The sequence below is a fragment of the Pongo pygmaeus genome, chromosome 1, assembly GCF_028885625.2.
Source record: "Pongo pygmaeus isolate AG05252 chromosome 1, NHGRI_mPonPyg2-v2.0_pri, whole genome shotgun sequence".
In the NCBI taxonomy this organism is placed as follows: domain Eukaryota; kingdom Metazoa; phylum Chordata; class Mammalia; order Primates; family Hominidae; genus Pongo; species Pongo pygmaeus.
This window is the reverse complement of record NC_072373.2, coordinates 137,612,070-137,633,912: the sequence shown is the minus strand read 5'-3', so window position 1 is coordinate 137,633,912 and position 21,843 is coordinate 137,612,070. Positions and strand designations below refer to the sequence as shown.

Sequence of the window (21,843 nt, the reverse complement as noted above, 5' to 3'; positions counted from 1 at the left end):
GTGAGCCGAGATAGCACCACTGCACTCCAGCCTAGGCAACCCTGTCTCTAAGAAAAAAAAAAAAAAAAAAAAAAAAACCAACCAACCAAACAAAAAACTAAAGACAATGAGTACAATAGAATGATGATTAAAAAAGGAATAATTCACCAGGAATACATAATAGTTCAAAATTTTATGCACCTAATAACAACCCTCAAAATAGGTAAAAGAAAAAGAGTTAACAGAATTCAAAGGAGATTTTTCTCAAGTTCACATGGAAATAAAAAAAAAGAACTCAAAGGAGAAATTTATAACTCAATATTTATCACCATGAGAGAGTAAAACCTATCTCTCTCAGTGACTGGTTGATTAAGCAGACCAAAATTATTTAGGATATAGAAAATTCGAACAATATAATCACAAGCTTAATTATAGTGGAACTTGCACTTGGCAATTAGAATAGAATATATACATTCTTTTCAAGCACACATTATCTATAAAAATTGACCATGGAGAAGGCCACAAAATAAATCTCAACAAATATTAGAGAATTAATATTATGCAAGTCAGGTTCTCTGATCAAAATATAATTAAATTATAAATCACTTACAAAAATTACTGAAAAAACATGTTTAGAATTTTATTTTGCAACTCTAAGCCAGAGATGTTTAGAAATTTTAAATGTACTTTTAAATAATACATCTGTCAAATAAGAAATATTGTTAGATAAGATATAGAAATGAATGACAATGAAAATATGCTGCAAAAACTAATAAAATAGGGACCTTTGGCAATATTAAAGAAAAAAGATAAAGGTACAAATGAACAATATCACAAAGAAAAATTGAACAAAATTATAGGTGGAGTAGACATTTTTTAAAAATCAGAACATTTCATAGAACACTATGAAATGTTTGTGGCAATTAATTTGGATACTTAGAAGAATTAATTTGGAGACATAAATATGCTGATATATATCTATGATACAGCACTTTTTTTTTTTTTGAGATGGAGTCTCGCTCTGTCACTCAGGCTGGAGTGCAGTGGCGCGATCTCAGCTCACTGCAAGTTCCACCTCCCTGATTCATGCCATTCTCCTGCCTCAGCCTCCCAAGTAGCTGGGACTACAGATGACCACCACCACGCCCAGCTAATTTTTTTGTATTTTTAGTAGAGATAGGGTTTCACCGTGTTAGCCAGGATGGTCTCGAACTCCTGACCTCGTGATCCAGCCGTCTTGGCCTCCCAAAGTGCTGGGATTACAGGCATGAGCCACCGTGCCCGGCCATGATACAGCATATTTAAGAAAAAAATTAAAAACCTGAATAGACCTATAGTAACTAAAACTTAAATATACCCTCCTCTTTGCTAGCCTTCATCAAAAAAATCCCAGGTGAGTTCTATCAAACATTCAAAGAACATGTAATTCCAGTCCTTCACAAATTGATCCAGAAAACAGAAGAAGAAGAAATGTTACCCTGTTCATTTTGAAACATGTTAAACCTTGGGCAGTATAAGAAATAAGAATTATAAGCCAATTTCACTAGCAAGTATAAATGCAAAAATCCTAAGTAAAGGTCAGCAAACCAAATCAGCAATGTTGTTTAAATGACTAAGTTGGAATTTGTTCCCTCTAGGTGGGGGTTTGTTCCCCAAATAATACAGGATAATTTAAAACATTAGAGAAAATTATAAATATAATTTGCCATGTTGACAAATTAAAGGATAAAAGATTAAAAATATATTTATTCTCTCAATAGATGCAGAAAAATCATACAAAAATAATTAAATACCCATCGATTAAAAACACACATACACAAGTGGAAATTCTTACCAAATAGAAACATAAATTCCTAATCTCATTTTTAACAAGTTATCTACCAAAAACCTACCAAAAACATCACATGAAGTTGTGAAAAACTAAAAATATTTCCCTGGAATAAGGGAATAAGACAAAGATGCCTATTATTCAGCCCCTATTCAATATAGCCCTGGCCAGTGCAGTGAGGCAAGAATAAGATAGAAAGAATGAAATAAAGCTATAATCACTTGAATATCTTATGGCTATCTTACTCTGAAAATCTAAAATAATCTGCAAAAACCAAAAAAGACGGTTCAGCAAAGTTGCAGGATACAAGATCAACATATAGAAAAATTAATTTTGTTCCCATACATCAGCAGGAATTACAAAATTCAATTTTTAAAAAACGAACTAAGAAAATAAGTTTAAAAAGTAATTAAATTATGCAGACAATGACAAAATGTTATTGAAAGCCATAAAAGAAGATTAAATAAGTAATCAATATACCATATTTATGTATAGGAAGAATCAATAGCAAAATAATTTCAATTCTCCCCAAATTAAATAATAAATGTAATACAAACCAAAATTTCGATAGAGTTTTTCACATGCAAGAACGAAGGGCCAAAGGTAGCCAGGATACTCCTGAAGAGGATGAAACAGGTCACAAGGCAGCCTTCCCTACTAGCTATTAAGAGTTTATTGTAACTTAAATTATTTAAGACACTATGGCTTTGGCATAGATAGACAAAATGACCAGTGGAACAGATCAGCAAGCCTGGAAATAGAACCATACAGAAATAGAAACTTGACATATGACAGAGGTGGCATTACAATCAGAGGGAAAAGGATGAAAATAGCAATACATAATGTTGGGATAATTGGTTATCCATTACTAATGGTGAAGAAAAATTTTAAAATTAGGTCCTACTTTATACTATACACATACAAGTGGATTAAAAAGCTAATGTTTCATGCCTGTAATCCCAGCACTTTGTGGGGCCGAGGTGAGTGGATCACCTGAGATCAGGAGTTCGAGACCAGCCTGGCCAACATGTTAAAACCCTGTCTCTACTAAAAATAAAAAATTAGCCAGGTGTGGTGGCACATGCCTGTAGTCTCAGCTACTTGGGAGGCTGAGGCAGGAGAATCGCTTGAACCCGGGAGGCGGAGGTTGCAGTGAGCCAAGATGGCGCCACTGCACTCCAGCCTGGGTGACAGAGTGAGACTCCATTTAAAAAAAAAAGAAAACCTAATGTTACAAACAGAAATTTAAACACTTTTAGAAGAAAATATAGGGAATCTAATGACCACCAGCTAGGGAAAGAGTGTAAATGATATGTAAGAAGCACAAACCATTGAGGAAAAGACTAATACGTTTGATTACACACAAAAACAAAACAAGCAAACAAATCCTCTCTTCAAAGGGAAAAGGCAAATCATAGACTGGGATAAGTATGCAACACATTTAACTAACATAACAGTGAGTGTTTAGAATATATTTAAATAACAAATTGATAAAAAGCAAACAACCAACAGAAAAATGGACAAAGTACATGAAGAGGCATTTCATAGGAAAGGAAATCTGTCAGGCCCATCAACTTATAAAAAGATACTCAACCTCACTAGGAATCAGGAAATGCAAATTACAATGACATTCACATCCATCTGATTGGCAGACATGTTTAAAGTTTGACAATACCAAATGTTGGTAAGATTTGGAATAACAGGAATTCTACATTGCTGGGGAGACTGTAAATTGGAACAACCATTTTGAAGAGCAGTTTGATAATATCCAGCATTTTCATTCCCAGGAATACATCCTAAAGAATCTCTCACAAAAGAGACACATAAAAGGTTGTTTGCTTCAGAATCATTTGTAACAGGAAAAACTGGAAAGGACCCAAACTCTCCCAACAGGAGAATAAATTACCAAGCATTCATCCCATGGAATTCCATATGCATTGGTTAAAATAAAGGAACTAAACTGCACATATCAACATGGATAAATCTCAAAAACAATGTGTTAAGCAAAAAAACCAGAAAAGTGCAGAAGTATAAACTATAATCTATTTACATGAAGTTAATATGCTAAATTATATATTTATATAATTATATATTTATATATAAATATAAATACAATTATATTTTTATTATATTAATTATATAATTATATTTTATTTATGGAATTATGTATAAATTAAAGGCATACAAATATTCATGGCAATTATATATACTGATTTTGGTATAATGGATGCCTCTGAGGAGAAAAGAAAGGAAATGGGCCTGGAGAGGAACATATCCCAGAAGAAATTCAACTATACCTGTAACATGTTATTTCAAAAATAAAATCTGAAGTAAATATGGCAGAACGGTGGGTACACTGATGTTTATTATTCTCTGCAATTTCCAGTATGCTTAAAATGTTTTATTCAAAAAGTGATAACATTAAACTTCAGAAAAGACTTTTTCTCAATGATTGATAAGATCCCCAATAAAATACTAAGATTTCAATAAAATTTGGTCATAAAATTGTCCAAATTCTCATTGTGAAATATCTGTTTTAAGTATGTGTCCCTATAATAAAAGAGCTATCTAGACAAAAATTATAAAATATAAATATAGGCATATGTGCCTAAAGACCAGAAAGGAACACATACAAAAAGAACACAAGCTTTTAAGCTAGAAGGACTTAGGATGCAATTTCTTTAAACATTTTAATTTTTAAAATCTGACTTAATGAATGGGAAAAGGGGGTTAAAATAAATGTATTATATACTTCCTAAAAAGTTTTTTCTGTAGAAATAATATGGCAGCACAGATTTAAACAAACAGTGCTCTAGAAATGCCCAGTACAAAGTAGTGAAGTCCTTTCAGGTTTTCCTCTGAGTTCATTTCTTTCTGTTAAATGATCAGGTTGAACAAACAGGCACACAACAAAGTGACTTGGGTCAAATCACTATCACCACCCAGTTTTCAAGGGCAATGGCAGTCAAGAAGTCGCCGGGGAGTGATACTCTTCTATCCCTTTAATTAAGGCAGGGCTTTTAAAACTCAATTGTTCCATTCGTGTCTCAAATCAATCAGATGAAATTCACCTTTTACGTGGCCTGAATCCTGATAGCTCAGCACACTTGATAGGTAATTTAATCACGTCTGGTGTAGATGAACGCAAACTCAAATTAGCTGCTGAAAGAGTTGGTCTTCTCAAAGATAGCTGTGCTTTTCCACTTTTATGCAAGAGCTGAGCTTCACCAACTGGCTAGCTGGAGGTGTTATTAAAAATTTAGTGAAAGAAACAAAGGTGTGCTCTTGTGTCTCTTGTTACCCTTTCTACTGTTACTCCAGCAGACAAAAGGCACAGAGCCTGCCTCATCAATAATGTGACATGGAATATTCACAATCTATTTTTAATGGAGTCAAGTAATAACATTAAGAGAGATATTTGCAATCTTCAAATTTCACACGGTAACAGGCACAGTAATTTGTTTTGATTCTGAACTGGGGATATCAAGATACATTTTTTACCAAAAAAAAAAAAAGGCATACAGTTAACATCAAAGTTACAATTCCTCACTTAGAGCGTATACAGGGATAACAAAAATGGACCAAATGTTCTAAATGTCATAAGGGAAGAGCAGGATAGCACAGGCATCTAGATTTCAATCAGTTCTACTTACCCCTCAGTGCAACTTCTTTACTTTTCAAACCAGGTTGGAAATAACCAACCAATACACAGGGTGACTTCTGTGGGAAGGATGTTTTTGTCATTTTTATTCACTGGGAGGACTGTCTCCCAGGACACTAGGAAGTGGTTCCTGGACGCTGCAACTGTTCATCATCCATCAGTTCTGAAAAACTATCTTAAACTCCATTACAGAGTAAACAAATTTAAATTCTGAATGACAGTAAACTGACATGGAAAGACATGGTGCTGGAAATCAAGTGAGGACAGCCCAGGACTGAGATTTGGAGAAACCAGAGAAAAGCAGCATTCAAGCCCCCCTTCCCTGCCAACCTGGAGAGAAAGTCGTGTGGATTCTATTTGTTTCCCAGGCTGTCAAGCAATCTCTCTTCCCTTTGTGCTGTAGAGAGCAGAGCTGGCCCCTAGGATGAAGCAGGAGCTTATTTTCTGTTTATTCACTTAACATCTCAGTAAATATGTATTAATTTCCTACTGTGTGCCAGGCACTATTCTGGGAACTGAGGATTCAACAATGAATAAATAAAGCTTCGTAAGACATTGTCCTCACTGCTATATCTCCACCCCCTAGAAGAGTGCCCAGCACATACTGGGTGCTCAATTATATGTGTGAAATCAATTTGAGTTAGAAATGGGCAATCTGCTGGTTCTCACCATGGGGCATGCATACCCTGAATGTCTGGCTGGGAGGTGTTAAAGCACTAGTAGTAGGGATTTTGGCCAGGATTTTATTCTGGTTTCATTCTCTTAAAGGATTGACTTATGCAAAAAGCTCCCACAGGTGGGACAGAACCAGAAATAACCCAGATCCTCATGGGCCTTTAGATTTGTGACTTGCATTAGGGGAGGCAGCTAACCAGTCTCACACTTTTTCTCCTTTCCAGTCTCCACAGAATCAAAGCAGTCAGGGTTGGACAGGAATGACAGAGCTGTCTCCATATTACTTGATCAAGGAAACCAGTATCGGGGAAGTCAAAAGATTTACACAAGTCACGTGATGTGTTGGTAACAGAGCTGTGACTAAAACTAAAACCTAGACCTAAGACCTGTGATTTCTTTATTCATCTGGGAGCCTTCAGGCCCATAAAAAAATATGTCGACATTTTCAGAGGAAAGAGCTTATGTGCCTGTGGAACCATCAGGGGCTCTACAAGGTAGTAGCTTAGTTTTGTACACCTCCTAGTTTTTCTCTTATGAAAGAAGTATCTCTGAGGTGTAGGAGCAAAGGAGAAAGTATATGGAAACCAGAGCAATTGGATTTTACTCTTCTGGATATTAGCTTGTCTGCTTCACTTTTATACTCCATTGCAGTTTCCTTCAGTGCCAGCTTTCCCCTACAGACTAAAACAAAGGTAATTCCCTGCCTAAAGGAAAGGCAACCTGTAATACTCTTAATACTTTATTAACTTAAAACATCACTCTAATAAATATGTATTAACAAACATAATGCTTACCAGAAGATCTAAAAACATTTACCAACCTCATCAAAGTGAAAATACCACCTTCCCCCCTCTACGGTACACATGGAGGGTCAAAGAGTTGAAGACAGAGCCTTCCTTCCCACATGCCTGCTAGCTCAGACATCTTTAAAATATCAGCTTAACAATAAAAAACTGAATATACACACATATCTTTGAAGTAACTGTTCAGCTACTTTTTGTTTACACCTGATAAAATCCAAAAAGGTCAAAAGGGAAGGTTTACAATTCTGTGCTGTCTTCTCAGAATTCCCTCCAAGAGTAAGAACAGACCCAGCCACTTGGAGGTGCAACCGTTAGCTTTTGAGGAGCAGTCAGGGGTTGTGACTTCAGTCTCTCTTCCCCAATACCTAGCATGGTGCCTGGTACCTTGCTAGCCAGTGATCCATGAACATTTGATGAGTGAATGAATGACATCTTGTCCACAGGCATTGCTTGTGCTTTTACCTCCAGTGATGAGGCTTTCACAGGCCTACTGAAGGGAGGACCTCTAATCCCCTCTCATCACCAACTTCTCTTCTGCTCCTTCTTGGGGGTAGCCTTGATGGTGCCTCTCATGACTTCAAAGTATTAAATTCCTTCCCCAAGTCAGTTTCTGAATCAGTTTTTGAGGAGGAGAAATGATTCCTCCAAGATTTATAGGCAGCACCCAAAAGAAAGGAGTCAACAGACACCCCAGAAGGAAAAAAATAAAAGTTAACACTCACTCTTCTTTCTAGATAAAAAATATTAGCATTTGTCCACCTTGTAAATGGTGATTCCTCTTCTTCCACACAAATATCTGGGGTAGGTCAAGGAGGGGCGGGGAAGAAACCTGAAGGGCATTCCTGTCTGTAGATTAGGGCTGGAAATGGGAAGGACTGTGGGGTCTAAGATTTATTCTGGTCCCCATTTGACTTTGCCTTTGTCTTCAGGTGTAGAGGAGCCTATTTGTGTCCAAAGCCTAGAGAGTCACTTGGTTCTCACTCTCAGCTGCACTCTGAAAAGGTACCTCATCTATTCTGGCAGCTCCAGAAGGTAAGGCAAAGGAGGAGCACCCTGGTAGGATCTGCAGACTGGTCCTGGGGTCTGGAAAGTCAGAAGGGAGTGGAGGCAAACAGGGAGCAGAGTGGTGGCAAGCAGGGAGGCTGCCCTCCGTAGTGTTGTGTAGCTGCTGCTTGCAGCCAGCCAGGGTGCTCATTTGAGCCCGTGCTGCGTCTCCCGGTGCCTTCGGAGGTCCACCTTCCTCTGGAAACCCTTCCCACAGAGGTCGCAGCCGAAGGGCTTGAAGCCTGTGTGTTTGCGGCTGTGGGTGATGAGGTTGGAGCTCTGGCTGAATGCCTTGCCGCACACCTGGCACTTGTGAGGCTTCTCACCTGTGGGGATGGGAGGGGTAGGGGAGAAAGTATGAGTCTATGATAAAGCTAGAGGGGACCCACTGTGACCCACATGCTCTTGGCAGCAGCTGGTTGCACCACAGTCTAAGGCCTTCAAGCAACTTGAAGGGTGACGTGTTGCAACCTGAACTTACTCCCAGCCTGCAATGCGAGTCCCTGGAAGCACCATGGGTGCACCAGGTGAAAGGGAGACTTTCTGAAGGGGGGTTCCCAGCCAAAGGCCTCAAACGGTTTCCTGCTAAACGGAAACAGAGCAAAGGCCACGTGCCCTCCCCAGCTGAATCTACCCCGGGAGGACTCCCCTGACTTTATAAGCCATGAACACTCAGAGCAGATGTTCAACAGGAAGGGGAGGGGGAAGCTGTCCTAAAACCATGTGACTCTGTTCTAATTCAGAGGAAGTTTTCAAATCTGAATTTCCAAGTGGGTGTTAGTTTGTATGGATCAGTGAGCCTGTCTTCTTTCTTGTTCTTGAAGGACAGCAGAGTATATCTGAAAAAACATCTTAACACGGACTTTCTTTATTTCTCGCTCTCTTTCTTTCTTTTTTAAGTTCCAGGGTACATGTGCAGGATATGTTTTTCAATATCTTATTTTTAAAATCCACATTTGGGCCACAAAGTATTAAGGCAGCTGATACTTTTCTGTCTTGATTTTTCCTTAATTTTATGAGGTTAATCACATGATTCTTTATATACTAGCAATTCTTCACCAAAAATTAATAAATAAGAGAACACAAAAAGGTTTTGTCTTGTTCCCATCTCATGTGTTGTTAGGTAAATGGCATGAATTTCCAAATAGCTCAGCATGGCATTATAGTCAGGGCTCAACCTTGGAAAAAATATAAAATAGATGAAGTTTGTTTTTGAGGAACCCTCTGTCCTCCTTGCTAAACTCTTTTCTGTTTTCATGCTTCAGATTTCCTTGATAAGAAACCACCCATCAAAATGTATTCTATCCCTTTAGGGTCAAACAAATCTGAGAAACAAATTCTAGGTATAACGTAAATGTTTGATAAGGGCTTAATGTTTTATTCAGTCAAGATCCTAGTTGCATTTTGAGAAGTGTCCTGAATACCTCACTTATAAGGAGTGAATTACATGGAAATTTCAGGTAAGAGGGAATGATTAAAGTAGAATACTTTTCTGGGTTTTCAATGGAAATATATACATTACCCAAGTATATATATAAACATCAAGGGTGGGTGTTTAGAATACACTGTGATTTGTTCTAAATCAGTATTCATATTCTGCAATACAATTTTCAGAAATTCTGGGTCTCAGGTAAATGTCTTTTGACTATTAGAGTGTTCTTGGCATTAAAACTCCCACCCGCACATAAAGTGTTAGATGAAGAGTCCAGGATTAAAAGCCAGAGCATTACATGGCTCCATTATTCATTCAGTCTTACTTCTGATAAATCATTCACTCTTTCTGAGTTTCAGGATGGTAAGAGCAGCTCCTTCTACTTTATTGAGTGGCAATAAGAATCAAATGAAATGATAGATTTGAAAGTACTTTGTAAATTATAAAGTATTATAATAGGTAAGGAATTATCATTATTATGGCATTAACTTGCAGATATTTTGAAAAGGGCAGTGAGTGAACAGAAGCTTTCTGTGTCTACCAACCTCATGACTCTGAACATAAAATACAATAAACAGTGGTCAAGAGTGGACATTTGAGAGGTCAGACCTGAATTTGAGCTCTGGCCCTGTCATTTGCTAGCAGTGTGACCCTGGGCAGATTACCTAGCCTCATTTTCTTCATCTCTAAAATGCGGAGAAGGAGTAGTCTCTACCTCTCAGAGTTGTTGTGAGCATAAAATGAAATAATGCATTTAAAAAATGCTTAGCAGAGAATTTAATCATATTTACCATTATTTGTTCCTCTTCAATCAGAATAAGCTCTCAGACTCCTGAAAATGCAGCTGAAGAGGCCACACGAGTCCCTCCCACAAAAGGCCGGGTGGTTAGGGAAAGTCCTCAATCTCTAGGTAAGCTTTAGAGCAACTCTCTAAGAGGACCCTGGAGCTTCATATTTCACCCAGAGCAGGCAGCAGTGGAAGCAGCTGCTAACCTAAAGGAAAATGTTCTTTCCAAGTATAGAGTACCTGTGAGCTGACCTGCTGAGTGGCCTTTCAGACACAACCCCAAATCAAGGTGGCTCTGGGGAGAATTATGCCTGTAAATGAACCGAAGAACCCACCCCTTTGTTTTCTTTAACACAGAACAGGGAATAACTCCATCAGAAAGGCCTCATCCACCACTCACTGGGGCCAGAAATCAGAGAAGATGAGTAATGTTGGCCTCAGGGTGTTTCCTACAAGCCAAGGGCCTTTAGCTCACCAGTGTGGATGAAGGTGTGTTTCTTCATGTCTGACTTCTGGTGGAACCTCTTGCCACAGTACTGACAGGGGTAGGGCCGAGTGTCTGAGTGGATAAGCAGGTGTGTGGACAGTGTGGATGACCTCTTGAAGCTCTTCCCACAGATCTTACAGTCAAAGCTCCGTTCCTGCAGAGAGAGAGAGAGAGATAGAGATGCAGCACTCCTACTGCAGTCAACTAGACTGCTGCTGTCCTCACCCCTCAGCTGACCCTAAAATCCCTTGAACACTTTTTCTTTCTTTTTTTGAGACAGTTTCCTCTGTCACCCAGGCTTGAGTGCAGTGGAATGATCTCAGCTCACTGCACCCTCCGCCTCCCAGGTTCAAGCAATTCTCGTGTCTCAGCCTCCCAAGTAGCAGGGACTACAGGCACATGCCACCACACATGACTAATTTTTGTATTTTTAGTAGAGATGGGGTTTCACCATGTTGGTCAGGCTGGTCTCAAACCCCTGGCCTCAAGTGATTCGCCCGCCTCGGCCTCCCAAAGTATTGGGATTACAGGTGTGAGCCACCGTGCCTGGCCCTTCAACACTTTTTCTACCAAAACATTCTTCACCCACAACCTTCCACACCCCATGGCAAAAACATATCCACACCCTGCTTTTTTTTGACACCCATTAGCACACACTTCTCCACCCTCCTCGACAGGAGGCTTAGACCTCAGTCACTTGAGATGCCACCTCCCCCCAGCCAGTGTGGGTGCTGGGGGAGATGGTGTGATACTCTTTTTAGCCTTCCTAAGTAGGTATTCTCTTGAGATAGCTATTGGTATATTTACTTGCTCATCTACTCTCCATCTCTCAGCTAAACTATAATCTTCATGTGGGCATGCTGTCAAGGACCTGATGTGCTATAAGATTCTTAAGTACTTGGCACCTGGAAGTTAGGCAACAAATATGTATTAATGAATGAATGATAAATAGCGGGGGTGGGGCATGGTGGCTCACGCCTGTAATCCCAGGACTTTTGGAGGCCCAGGCTGGTGGATCACTTGAGGCCAGGAGTTCGTGACCAGCCTGGCTAACGTGGCGAAATCCTGTCTCTACTAAAAACACAAAAATTAGCTATGCCGTAGTGGCACGCGCCTGTAATCCCAGCTATTTAGGAGGCTGAGGCACGAGAATCACTTTAATCTGGCAGGGGGAGGTTGCAGTGAGCTGAGATTGTGCAACTGCACTCCAGCCTGGGCAACAGCGCCAGACTCTGAAAGAAAAGAAAAGAAAAGAAAAGAAAGGAAGGAAAGAATGAATAGCGGGGTAAATATGCTACTAGATGCTCTAAATGAGCTGAGATTCCCGCCTTTTCAGTCGGGAGGGGTCAATGCAAATTAAGTGACAACCATTTGGTGAAAAGAATAGGCACAAAGAAATAGAGTTAGTAAGTCTGATATATCAGCAGCACGAATCAGTGCATACAAACCTACCTCAAGCCCAAAGTAACAATGAGGATCACACTCTCGAGGCTCACAGTGGTGTGACACCAAAATCTAGGGCTGCCTCAAGGCCTGAGCCGGCCACAATCCTCCTTTCCCTACACGCCTGCACCAGGGCAAGGGGATGCAGCGGAGGGCTTGGGGGAGGAAACTGGGGGAAGTCGAGGAGAAAACTTCCAGGCAGAGAGTGGCTGCTGCTGCACCGAGGAGATGCAGAAGATCCCCGAGCAGGGCCGCGCGAGGCGGTGCGCCCCGCGCTTACCTGCGAGTGCACGGCTTTGTGCTGCTCCAGGCTCACCGCGTGCCCGAAGGTCTTGCCGCACATCTCGCAGGCAAAGGGTCTGGTACCGCTGTGGGACCTGCGCACGTGCACCTCGAGCCCGTGCGGCGTGGAGAATACCTAAGGCGGGTGGGTCCAGAGAGAAGGCGGCTGAGAGGGGCCGCGGGGCGCAGGCGAGGTGCGGGTAGGGGAAGCGGGCGAAGGGCAGGCGACGTGGTGAGCTCGGGAGCCTCACCTTGCTGCACTTGATGCACTTGTAGGAGCCGCCGCCCAGCAGCAGGCGGGTGCACAGCAGCTCCGACTCCACCTTGACGCCAGCGCCCTTGTCTGCGTGCAGCCCGTGGCCACGCTCGGGGTACAGCAAGCCCGCCGCTGCCGTGGGACTCTCATACAGCCCGGCTGCCGCAGACCCGAAGTCGCCGTAGAGCCCTAGGCCAGGGCCAGCGGTAGCACCGGCCCCTGCGCTGCAGCTCCCTGGCGCCCCGGCCCCCGCGCCGCCGGCAGCCCGCTTCGGGCCGTACAGCGCGGCCGGGTGGCCCGGCTCCGGGGCGGGTTCACAGAAGAGACCCAGGCCAGCGCCGCGCTCCAGGGCCCCACACGGTCGGTAGCTCTGCACCAGGTGCCGCAGGTCAGAACCCGCCAGGCCGCTCCATGAGTACGGTTTGAAAGGCAGGGGGAAGGTCTGGGCTTCGTCCAGCGATGGGCACATAGACTTCTCCGAGGCTGTGGAGGCACAAGGGAGCGTCCGGTCAGGCTTCAGACGGCGGAGCGGAGGCCGCCGGGCTGCGGCTGCGGGCGTGGCGTGTTCGCGGACTGCGGGGCACCCAGCGCTTGTAGAACACTGCGTGCGCCAGGTGCCAGGCTCGCCCCAGGGTAAAACGTGGCCCGGGCCCTGGGGCCTCGCAGGCCACTATAGGAGGCAGAGCAGCAAACAGATCATTGAAAAGACCTCGAGAGAGGAGGTCGTAAATTCTGTACGAGTGCAGCGGAGGCGCTCGGCGTTCCGAGGATCTTTTCCGGCTGGACCCGCGCACCTGGAGATCCTATGGGGAAGGGCGCGTCTATAAATGCCCGGAGTTGAGCTGTTAAGGAGGAGAAGGCGGCGGCCTTTCGGCCCCTCACAGCACTCAGGGGCGGAAGGGTCCAGCCACCAGCGCAGGCACTCTCCCAGCCCCTACATGTTCCCATTCAATTCTTTTTCTTCCCAGAATCCACGAGGAAGGAGGGAGAAGGTCCATAAATGCGGCCCCGAACTACCCGAAAGGCTGGTATCTGAATAAACCCGAAGGTATTAAGATTTCACGAAGTTAAGTGCCCAGTGTACGTAGCAAAGGGGCAGCAGGAAAGGGGCTTCTGGGCTTAAATTGCCAGCCAAATACTCCCCATTCCTGTTATAGTTTGATGGAGGTGGGGAACCTGAATTTCTCAGAGAATAACTGTATAACTCACAAGGTTTAGCCACCACCTGCAAGGAGACAGCTCTGAATTCTCGGCCTGCTACGCCCCCACCCACGTGAATTTTGCTAAAACTAGTGACCCCAACGCATGTGAGTGCATACGGCATTTACAAATGTGTGTGTGTGTGTGCGCGCACACACTAGTTCAGGCTGGCCACTTCAGTAAGAGGCTGTACCCGGAGTTTCGTTCGGAGGGGTTCGGGGCGCGCCCAATCCTTGCCCGGCCACTTGACGCCCTGGCAGGAAGAATCCTCCCGCCGCCGGCTCCTAGACACAGTTGCTGGAGCTATGGTTTTCGCCAAGTCAACTCACTGATTGTGGGACGGGTGGTGGTATCTTCTAAAACTAGCAAACATATTCTGGATATAACTGGCCCTTGACAGAATCCGGCTGGTCTGCTCATCCCTTCCCCCGGCCGGGACTCGAGACGCCCCCACCCAACGTGCGGTCACTTAGTTTGCCTGAAGCTGGATTGCTCGCTGGAAATGAAACCCAGAGAGCAGGCCCCTGAGGCTGGGTTAACCCGGCAAAACGAAAAATGAAACAGGCCCCCAATCTGCGCCTGTGAAGACCAAGCCGCGGGCTGAGATTTTCGTCCTGCCCCCTCCCTGCCGCCCAGCGCCTAGCTCCTCTGCCTGGCCCGTTCTGCCCTGGTCTCCGTTTGTTTGAGGTTTGGGGGTCTAAATTGCAGGATCCTAGCACTTTATAAAACAATAAGTCTGGTCAGAAAATGAAAGGTCAGCGTTGCTGCCAGTCGAAACGACTGGTTTGTTTTCCGTCACCGGCCAGCTCCGCGCAAACGAATCTAAGCGACAAGCAGCTAGGGTCCCGCCGCCTGGGATGGAGGCAGCAGCCCCAGCGGGCAAGCTGTCCAAGTCCCAGAGAAGCCGGATGCCTCCTTCCCCTACGAATCAGCTCCCTCCTCCCGGAAAGACTCTCCAACTCCCCGTTAGCATTTCTACGCCCAAGGTCGCGCCAATTCCCCCCCGCACTGCCGGGTCCCTGCAGCTCCCGCCCGAGAAGTTCCCAGTGGGTTCCTACCTGGAGACGCGGAGGGTGACGGGGGCCTCCAGAAGTCCTCAAACTCCGAGCTCCGTTCGCAGACGCTGCCCTCGCAGCTGTCTGGGGATGCGGAGGCTCTGTCTGGGGCTTCGGTCAGCTGCGATTCGGGGGACAAACGGTCCCGGGGCTCCGCCTTCTTCCCGCCTGCATTTGAAGTGCTGTCTGCAAAGAGGCAGGTGAGGGGCTCAGGCTGGGACCGGTTGAGTCTGAGGGTTCTGAAGGCTCCCCCAATCCCCCGACCAGGGCACGCGAGCGTCTTCCGCTCTCCACCCAGACCCTGGCCGGGAACCCTCTGGGATCCGAGGGCAGGCGCAGGGAGGCCGTGGCACCTAGGAGACAAACCCGGAGGAACCAGGACAGTAGGAAACAAAAACAGCAGCAAAAGGGACGTTGGGGCAGCCCCTCCCAGCTCTGGACTAATGGTGTGTCGAGGTGCAGTAGGCATCCGCGGGAGCAGCCCCGCCTGGCCCGCGCGCGCCTCGCACCTGCTCGGCTAGGCGCCGGTACATTCTCTAAACGGAGGGAATAGTCTGGTCCTGGGGAGCGCGGCTGGTGGTAGCTGTGAGCCTTCTTGCTTTTGACGAGAAATGAGCGCGGCATGGTGGTCCGGCACTTTCCCCACCGCGCCCCAAGAGTCCCTGGAGCCGCTGTCACCCACGGTCACTCCGAGGGCTTGCTCAGCCCCAGCCCGGCGGAGACCTGAGAGGGAAAGAAAACCAGGTGGAAACGCGGGTCAGTACTCTCCGGTGCGGGGGACTGGGCACCCAGGCGGAGGGAGAGCGCGGGCCAGGAAGGAGCGCAGAGGGCCCACGGGAGGAGGGGCTTGGCCCCGCTGCGCCGCGCTTACCAGGTGGCACTTGGACAGGTGGCGCGAACCCGCCGTCGTTGCCGCCGCCGCCACTGACACAGCTCAGCGGTAAAACCTGTCCCGGGGCCCTGGCTCAGGCCCCTTTCCTCCTCCCTGCCCACGCCCCCCAGCTCCTCCCCTTTCCTAGCCAAGCTCGCTCCGGCAATCAAACTCCCTGGAGAGCCGTAGTTCCCATCGGGTGGGTTACCCCAACTCAGCTACTCATTGCCTGCCTGGCTGTGCTTTACGGCTGGCGAGGGAGGGCGGGGACACGCGGATCGGTTTAGGGGCCAGGGATGCCCAGTGGTCGAGGACCCGGAAGGGGCAAAGAGCCAAGACCTCTAAGAGCCAGCTACAAACTGGAGTGAAAGGGCCGGGGGAGGTGGGGGACGGAACACAAGATAAAATTGTGGGGCGGCGGGGGGACAGCAGCAGAGGGATTGGGGACAGCAGAGGCCAGAGAAAGGAGGTGGGAGAGCAAAGGGACAGGAAAGTGAGGGGAGTAACAGAGGACCAACCCCCGCTCCAGAAGAAACTCGCATCCGGGTGATCCCACTCGCCCCTCACTCGTGCCCCACGTAGGAGAAACTTTGGCCTCCGACTCCCGGCTGCGGCGGGCACCGGTCGAGGCTGCGGCGAGCCATCCCAGACCATGGAGACCTAACCTCGGGAATCAGGACCTGGGAAAAAGCACTTTCCGTTCTGCTCACCAAAAAATCGTGTCCTAGGGAAGTGGAGCCCGATCCGCGAACGTTGACTGGGAAATGCTAGGTGTCCCGAGTCGGTAGTGCACCGATAATTTAGCAGACAAAAAAGACAGGACGCCAGAGCGCGCAGGCTGCATTGGCAGAGAGCGGGGGTCGGGCCCGGGCCCAGGAGGGAACTAGCTGCCCGGGGCGTCGCTCTCATTAACCCCCAATCAGTTCACCTAATACCAGGTCGAAATCTGAGCCCAGCGGGAGGGCGTGGCTGCGCCTGCCGCTAGGCTCCAGCCGGCTCCGGGGGCGGGACCCCACAGTCGAGGTGGTCTGGGGTAAACGAATCTGCCTTCCTCCCGGGGTGAAGGCAATGGTGACCGGGTTCACACGTGAGCTGCAGTACAGCAGTTCTCCGTGGCCTCGGCTGGTTCAGAAACGAGGGTGCTGGGAACTCTGGGCCGGGTCAGGACCTGCAGTCCTCCGGATTCGCGCTGTTTCCACTGCCGGACTAGGAGCCCCTCGGCTTCCTAGGCAAGATGCAGGCCACACAGTCTACGTCTGTCCGTTGGCGCTCTCAGCTCAAAACGAGTTCTACAGGCCTTCGTCCCTGTAGGGTGCAGGCCCCCTGCTCCAGATCCCCAGCCCCATTGTGTCCCCTTCTCCGGAGGAATGGGAATAGACCTGGGAGAAAAGACGCCTGGGACGTGTCGCGGGACTCCCGCGAAGTTTCCCGCTACCTAAGCGCCAGAATGCCCCTAGGGGTGAGGGTGCCATCCGCCTCCCTGCGGGTTGGCTCCCAGGGCTAGAGCTTTGCCGCTTCCTGCACTTCTCGTCCGTACAATTAGACGCCACAAACCCCAAACCCAATTCTTTAAACAGCCGCGAAACTCGGAAGAAAAGAAAAACGGAGTGGCGTTTTCCCGAGGGTCCCGCGGCGGCTTGGATCCGCGTTGGCTGGGAGCGGGACAGATGGGTGCGGGGTAACTGTCAGCGCCGGAGCTGGGTCTGGGCTGGCGCCACGAGAGACCAGGCGGACGCGGAGGCCGCCTCCCCACCCAGGCTGTAAGCCCACGCCTCTCTCGCACCCCGGCCCGCTTTGCTGGTTCCTGTGGGGAGGGACAGAGTTTGGAGGAGATAGGGGCCCCGGGGCCTGGGCCGAGCGCGTGGGAAGGCAACCCCGCGCTGCAGCTGGCGCTGGAGGTGGGGCGGCCCCTCCGCGCGCTCAGGCCTCTCCTCACCGTCCGGGCCCGGGAAGGCGGGAGCCGAGGGCGCTAAGGGGGCGGCCTCCCGAGCGCAGCTGCCGCCGCCTCCCCACCAGATGTTTCCTTCCCGGGTGGATTTGGCTCCCCTGCCGAACCACCAGATCGCCTGCTGCGCGCCCCCGGCTCCAGATTTCCAGCCACACTGCGCGGGTAGCGCCCTAACCCAGCTGCCGGAGCTCTCGGGGCTCCCGCACGGCGGTCCGCAGCAGGTGGGAAACCGCCCGCGCCCTCTGGTCGCCCCCGCAGTGCCAGTGCTCTGCGAGTCCCCGCGGCCGCCCCCACCAGGGCAGGAGGCGCAGAACAGGCTCGGCGGACCTACCTGCGGAGTCAGGGTGCGGGCACCGCGCTAGGAGAGTTTTCAAACGGAATCTTGCTTTCGGGAGAGACCGCTCTGTCTCTCTGACTTAAAAAAAAAAAATTCTCCTTCCGAGCTCAGCCCCCAAAACCACAAGCTTCACTTCCTGAGCGTTACTGAGTCGCTCGCATAGCCCTCCCAGACCTGCTCCCAACCCCCGTCGGGCGGCCGGGCGCGCTCCTTTGCGCAAGTGGCCAGGCGGTGGGGGGCCTGGCCTTTCCAGCCCGTCCCGCGCGCCCCTTGGTCGTCCTCCCAGTTCTCTCCCTGTGGGTCGGCAGGGGATGGGGAAATTGGAGGTCCGGACACTCAGGCTCTAGAAATGACTTGAAAGAAAATGAACTATTCTTGGCTCCAGGGAGACTTCCGCAGCGAGAGAAGCCACAGATTGAGGACACAGATTGACTGGCGAGAGAGGGGTGGGGGGCGCCCCGCTCCGAGGACCCTCCCCGCCCCTCAGGCCTCGGTCACCCGCCCCCCCCCCACCCCCGACCCCGCCGCCTCCTAGGGCTGCACCACCCCCGGGTCGGGACCGTGAATCACCGGCCCGCGGTGCCGCCGGCCTGGAGCCCGGCGAGTGGCCACGGCGTCCGCAGAGCGAAACCTGCCCCGCGGCCCCGAAATAGCTTGTTGTGGAAACACTTGGGGATAAATACGCCCAACGAGGCTGAAAATACCTTGACACCCAATCCGAGAGGTTTGCTCATTTCCCTTCGGATTTAGGTAATGGTTAAATTTGGAAGAGGTGGGCGAGCGCCGAGCCCCCGGCGGAGAGAGCCCTGGCGGCGCGTCCCGCGGGCGCCCGGCGGGACCGGTGGGCGCACCCTGCCCGCGAGGAGCTCGCCGGCTCTCGACCGGGTCCGCTCGGCCTTCGACTAATTTCCGGTGGTCGGAGCTGCGAAATTAAAGGCCGCGCGGGGGCAGCGCCGGCGGCTGCTCGGCTGACTCCGCCCTGCCGGGGCAAGCCAGGGAGAGCGGGACCTCGCACGCGGGCTCTGCCACCGCCTTAGGTCATACCCAGGCACTGGGTGCTGGCGGGAGCAGTAAAGCGCCACAAAAGCACAACTTTGATGACTATTGCAAAGTAAGCCTTCTTCGCTTGGATTGTATGTTTCATGAGGGTAGGCACTGGATCTTCATCTTTATGTCCTAGGCAGGCTTTTAACAAAAGGCTGTGGACTGAGTAAATGAATGAGTGGGGTTAATTAACTAATTAATTCTATTAATAGAACAGGAGGAAAACACTTAAAACCTAGCTCATAGATATATGAACAAATGCAGCAACTTCCAACGCTAGACTTTATGCCATGACCCATAGTGTGTGGCCTGCTGTGTATACTCAAAGCCTACACCTTTTGCTTATTGGAGTGGACGGATGTTGTAGCCATGTTACTTTTCAAAATGAATTGAGTTGGATTTTGATCACAACTTCGTGCACAATAAGCCTCCAATGTCAGACATACACAAGGAGAAGGGAGTGGTGCTTCCCAGTTCTTGCAAAATACCATGTTTTAGGTTAATCTTAAATTGTTATGGGGGGGAAGCCCTTAAAGCTCTTTTTCTAGAAATAGTTTTTAAATTACTCTTATTTTGCATTGTAAATTTAAAATTTTGCAGGGAATATTTGGTTAGTATAGCAGTGCTTTGAGCATGTATTAATAAATTATACGTTTTGTTAAGCAATGGCCTGTGCCCCTATTGTATGCCAGGTGCTGGGCACATCTTGCCTGCCTAGCTGTCCTCCTTCATTTGCTCAACACATCCCTTATTTATATATAAATGCAGAGGCAAGCAATCTTGGTCAGAAAGGATAATTAAGGACATTTTGTTAATATTTTATTTCTTGTGTGCTTTGTCCTGGCCTAAGGTATAAAAATCTCACAGTAGTGCAAAAACAAATCTTTCCCTTATTCCCTTCTTTCCTACTCGATAGCAGAAAAAAACAAATTTTTAGAATAAAATTATAAATGGGACAAAATAAAATTTCTTATCAACCAAGTTCTAGAGAAATGGTTGGACTATTTCCTTTGCATATTAGCAAGTTCAAAGTCAAAATTTCTTGAAAAGGTGCTGTGACTATTTTATAGTTTAGTTGAGTGTTGCTGTTTGAAGTCTCAGAAAACTTGAGGGAGCCCATGAAGGGGGCAGATAAGCACCTTGAGCAGTGAGCAGTATCACCTTAGAATAAATCCCTTTCATTCAGATTTAGTCTAGTCATTTTGCTTTTCATTTGCCCTTCACAGACTCTTGGGATTTCTGAGTTTGAAAAAGAAAACTGAGAACTGGAACAGGGACACGTAGAGAGGAGCAGATGGGAGGGAAATGGCACTGGGTTTCCCTTTATGTCTTTTACATGTTGAACCATGTGTATGTAGTACTAACTCAAATAAATAAATACACGTTTAAAAAGTATTTAACAGGTATTCAACACGTTTAAAAAGTATTTAACAATACTTTTTAACAACACAACACTCTCGGGTGTATAGTGTTGAAGTGTGACTCCCACACTTGGGGAAGAATAGGAGAAAGGTAAGAAGAGGGGAACCCAGAGAGGTTAAGAACCTTGCCAAGGAACAGTGAAGAGCTAGGACTAGAAATAACGATACAATGAACCCATCTCTGACTTCCTGCTACTCCAAACTACCTCTTGCTTCTATTAAACTAAGGGCAAAGAGAATAAGCCACCCCTCCATGAACATTTTTAGAAGCTACAAAGACTCCCTCTCCCTCCGTATATTCCTTTGGAATTGAAATAAATCTAATGGTAAGCAAAATGCATACCTGAGGCACAATTTTCTATAAATAGGGTCTTTCCAAAGAAATAATTTTACATTTACTGCCTTTTCAATAATTTACTAATTGTTTCTAAATAGCAATAATAATGTATCTGTCGATGCCAAATGACAACTGACCTTCTCATACCACAAACATTTCCAAGCCTTGGCCAGTAGCCCATTTATTTCAAGCAGCCTCTCATAGATCAGAATTTCCCTACAACAGAAGATTTGAGACATTAAAAAAAAAAAAAGTGGAGATGGAGTCTCATTATGTTGCTTAGGCTGGTCTCAAATTCCTGGCCTCAAATGATCCTCCTGCCTCAGCCTCCCAAAATGCTGGGATTACAGGCGTGAACCACTGTGCCTGGCTGAGACATTTTCAAAAAGAAAATTGTAACAGGATATTACCAGTATCTTGTTTATTTTTTCACAAAGCTTTACAATTATGATCTCTGTCCTTTGTGGGACGGCATGGGAAAAGTGGGTGATCCTGAAACCCCAGGGAGGGGCAATACCCCCATTTCCAGCATACATTTCCAGCATACATTTCTATGTTTGCCTCATTTGATTCTCACTGTGATGATACCAGGAAGGGAAAAAAGAGTTCAGGCATTTAAAAGCTAGTAAGATGTGATTGTCAATCTCTGTTCTGCTAGTACCAGCTTTGAGACCTTGGATAAGTTAGCTCAACTCTCAGCCTGTTTTTCACCTGTAAAGTCGGAATACTGGTACCTATCATGCAAGACTGTGGAGCAATCTTTTTTTTTTTTTTTTTTTGAGATGAAGTCTTGCTCTGTTGCTCAGGCTGGAGTGCAGTGGCATGATCTCTGCTCACTGCAACCTCCACCTACTGGGTTCAAGCGATTCTTCTGCCTCAGCCTCCCAAGTAGCTGGGATTACAGGCATGCACCACCACGCCCAGCTAATTTTTGTATTTTTAGTAGAGACAGG

General features: G+C 47.1%; 1 protein-coding gene across 6 annotated transcripts; it reads right to left on the bottom strand.

The window, feature by feature from the left end:
* Positions 1-4,517: 4,517 nt before the first annotated feature.
* GFI1 (growth factor independent 1 transcriptional repressor) lies at positions 4,518-18,992 on the bottom strand. Of its 6 annotated transcripts, none has more exons than XM_054476298.1 (7): positions 18,793-18,992; positions 15,442-15,655; positions 14,936-15,118; positions 12,673-13,160; positions 12,420-12,557; positions 10,685-10,850; positions 4,518-8,316 (listed from the first exon to the last, which is right to left on the bottom strand). In XM_054476298.1, the coding sequence occupies exons 2-7, from the start codon at positions 15,554-15,556 to the stop codon at positions 8,138-8,140; spliced, it is 1,269 nt and encodes a 422-aa protein (XP_054332273.1). In that variant the 5' UTR covers positions 15,557-15,655; positions 18,793-18,992; the 3' UTR covers positions 4,518-8,137. The 6 variants fall into 6 exon arrangements, with proteins under 6 accessions (XP_054332273.1, XP_054332258.1, XP_054332288.1 ...); XM_054476283.1 differs by lacking the exon at positions 18,793-18,992 and adding an exon at positions 18,083-18,168; XM_054476313.1 differs by lacking the exon at positions 18,793-18,992 and adding an exon at positions 16,972-17,741.
* Between the last annotated feature and the right edge of the window lie 2,851 nt (positions 18,993-21,843).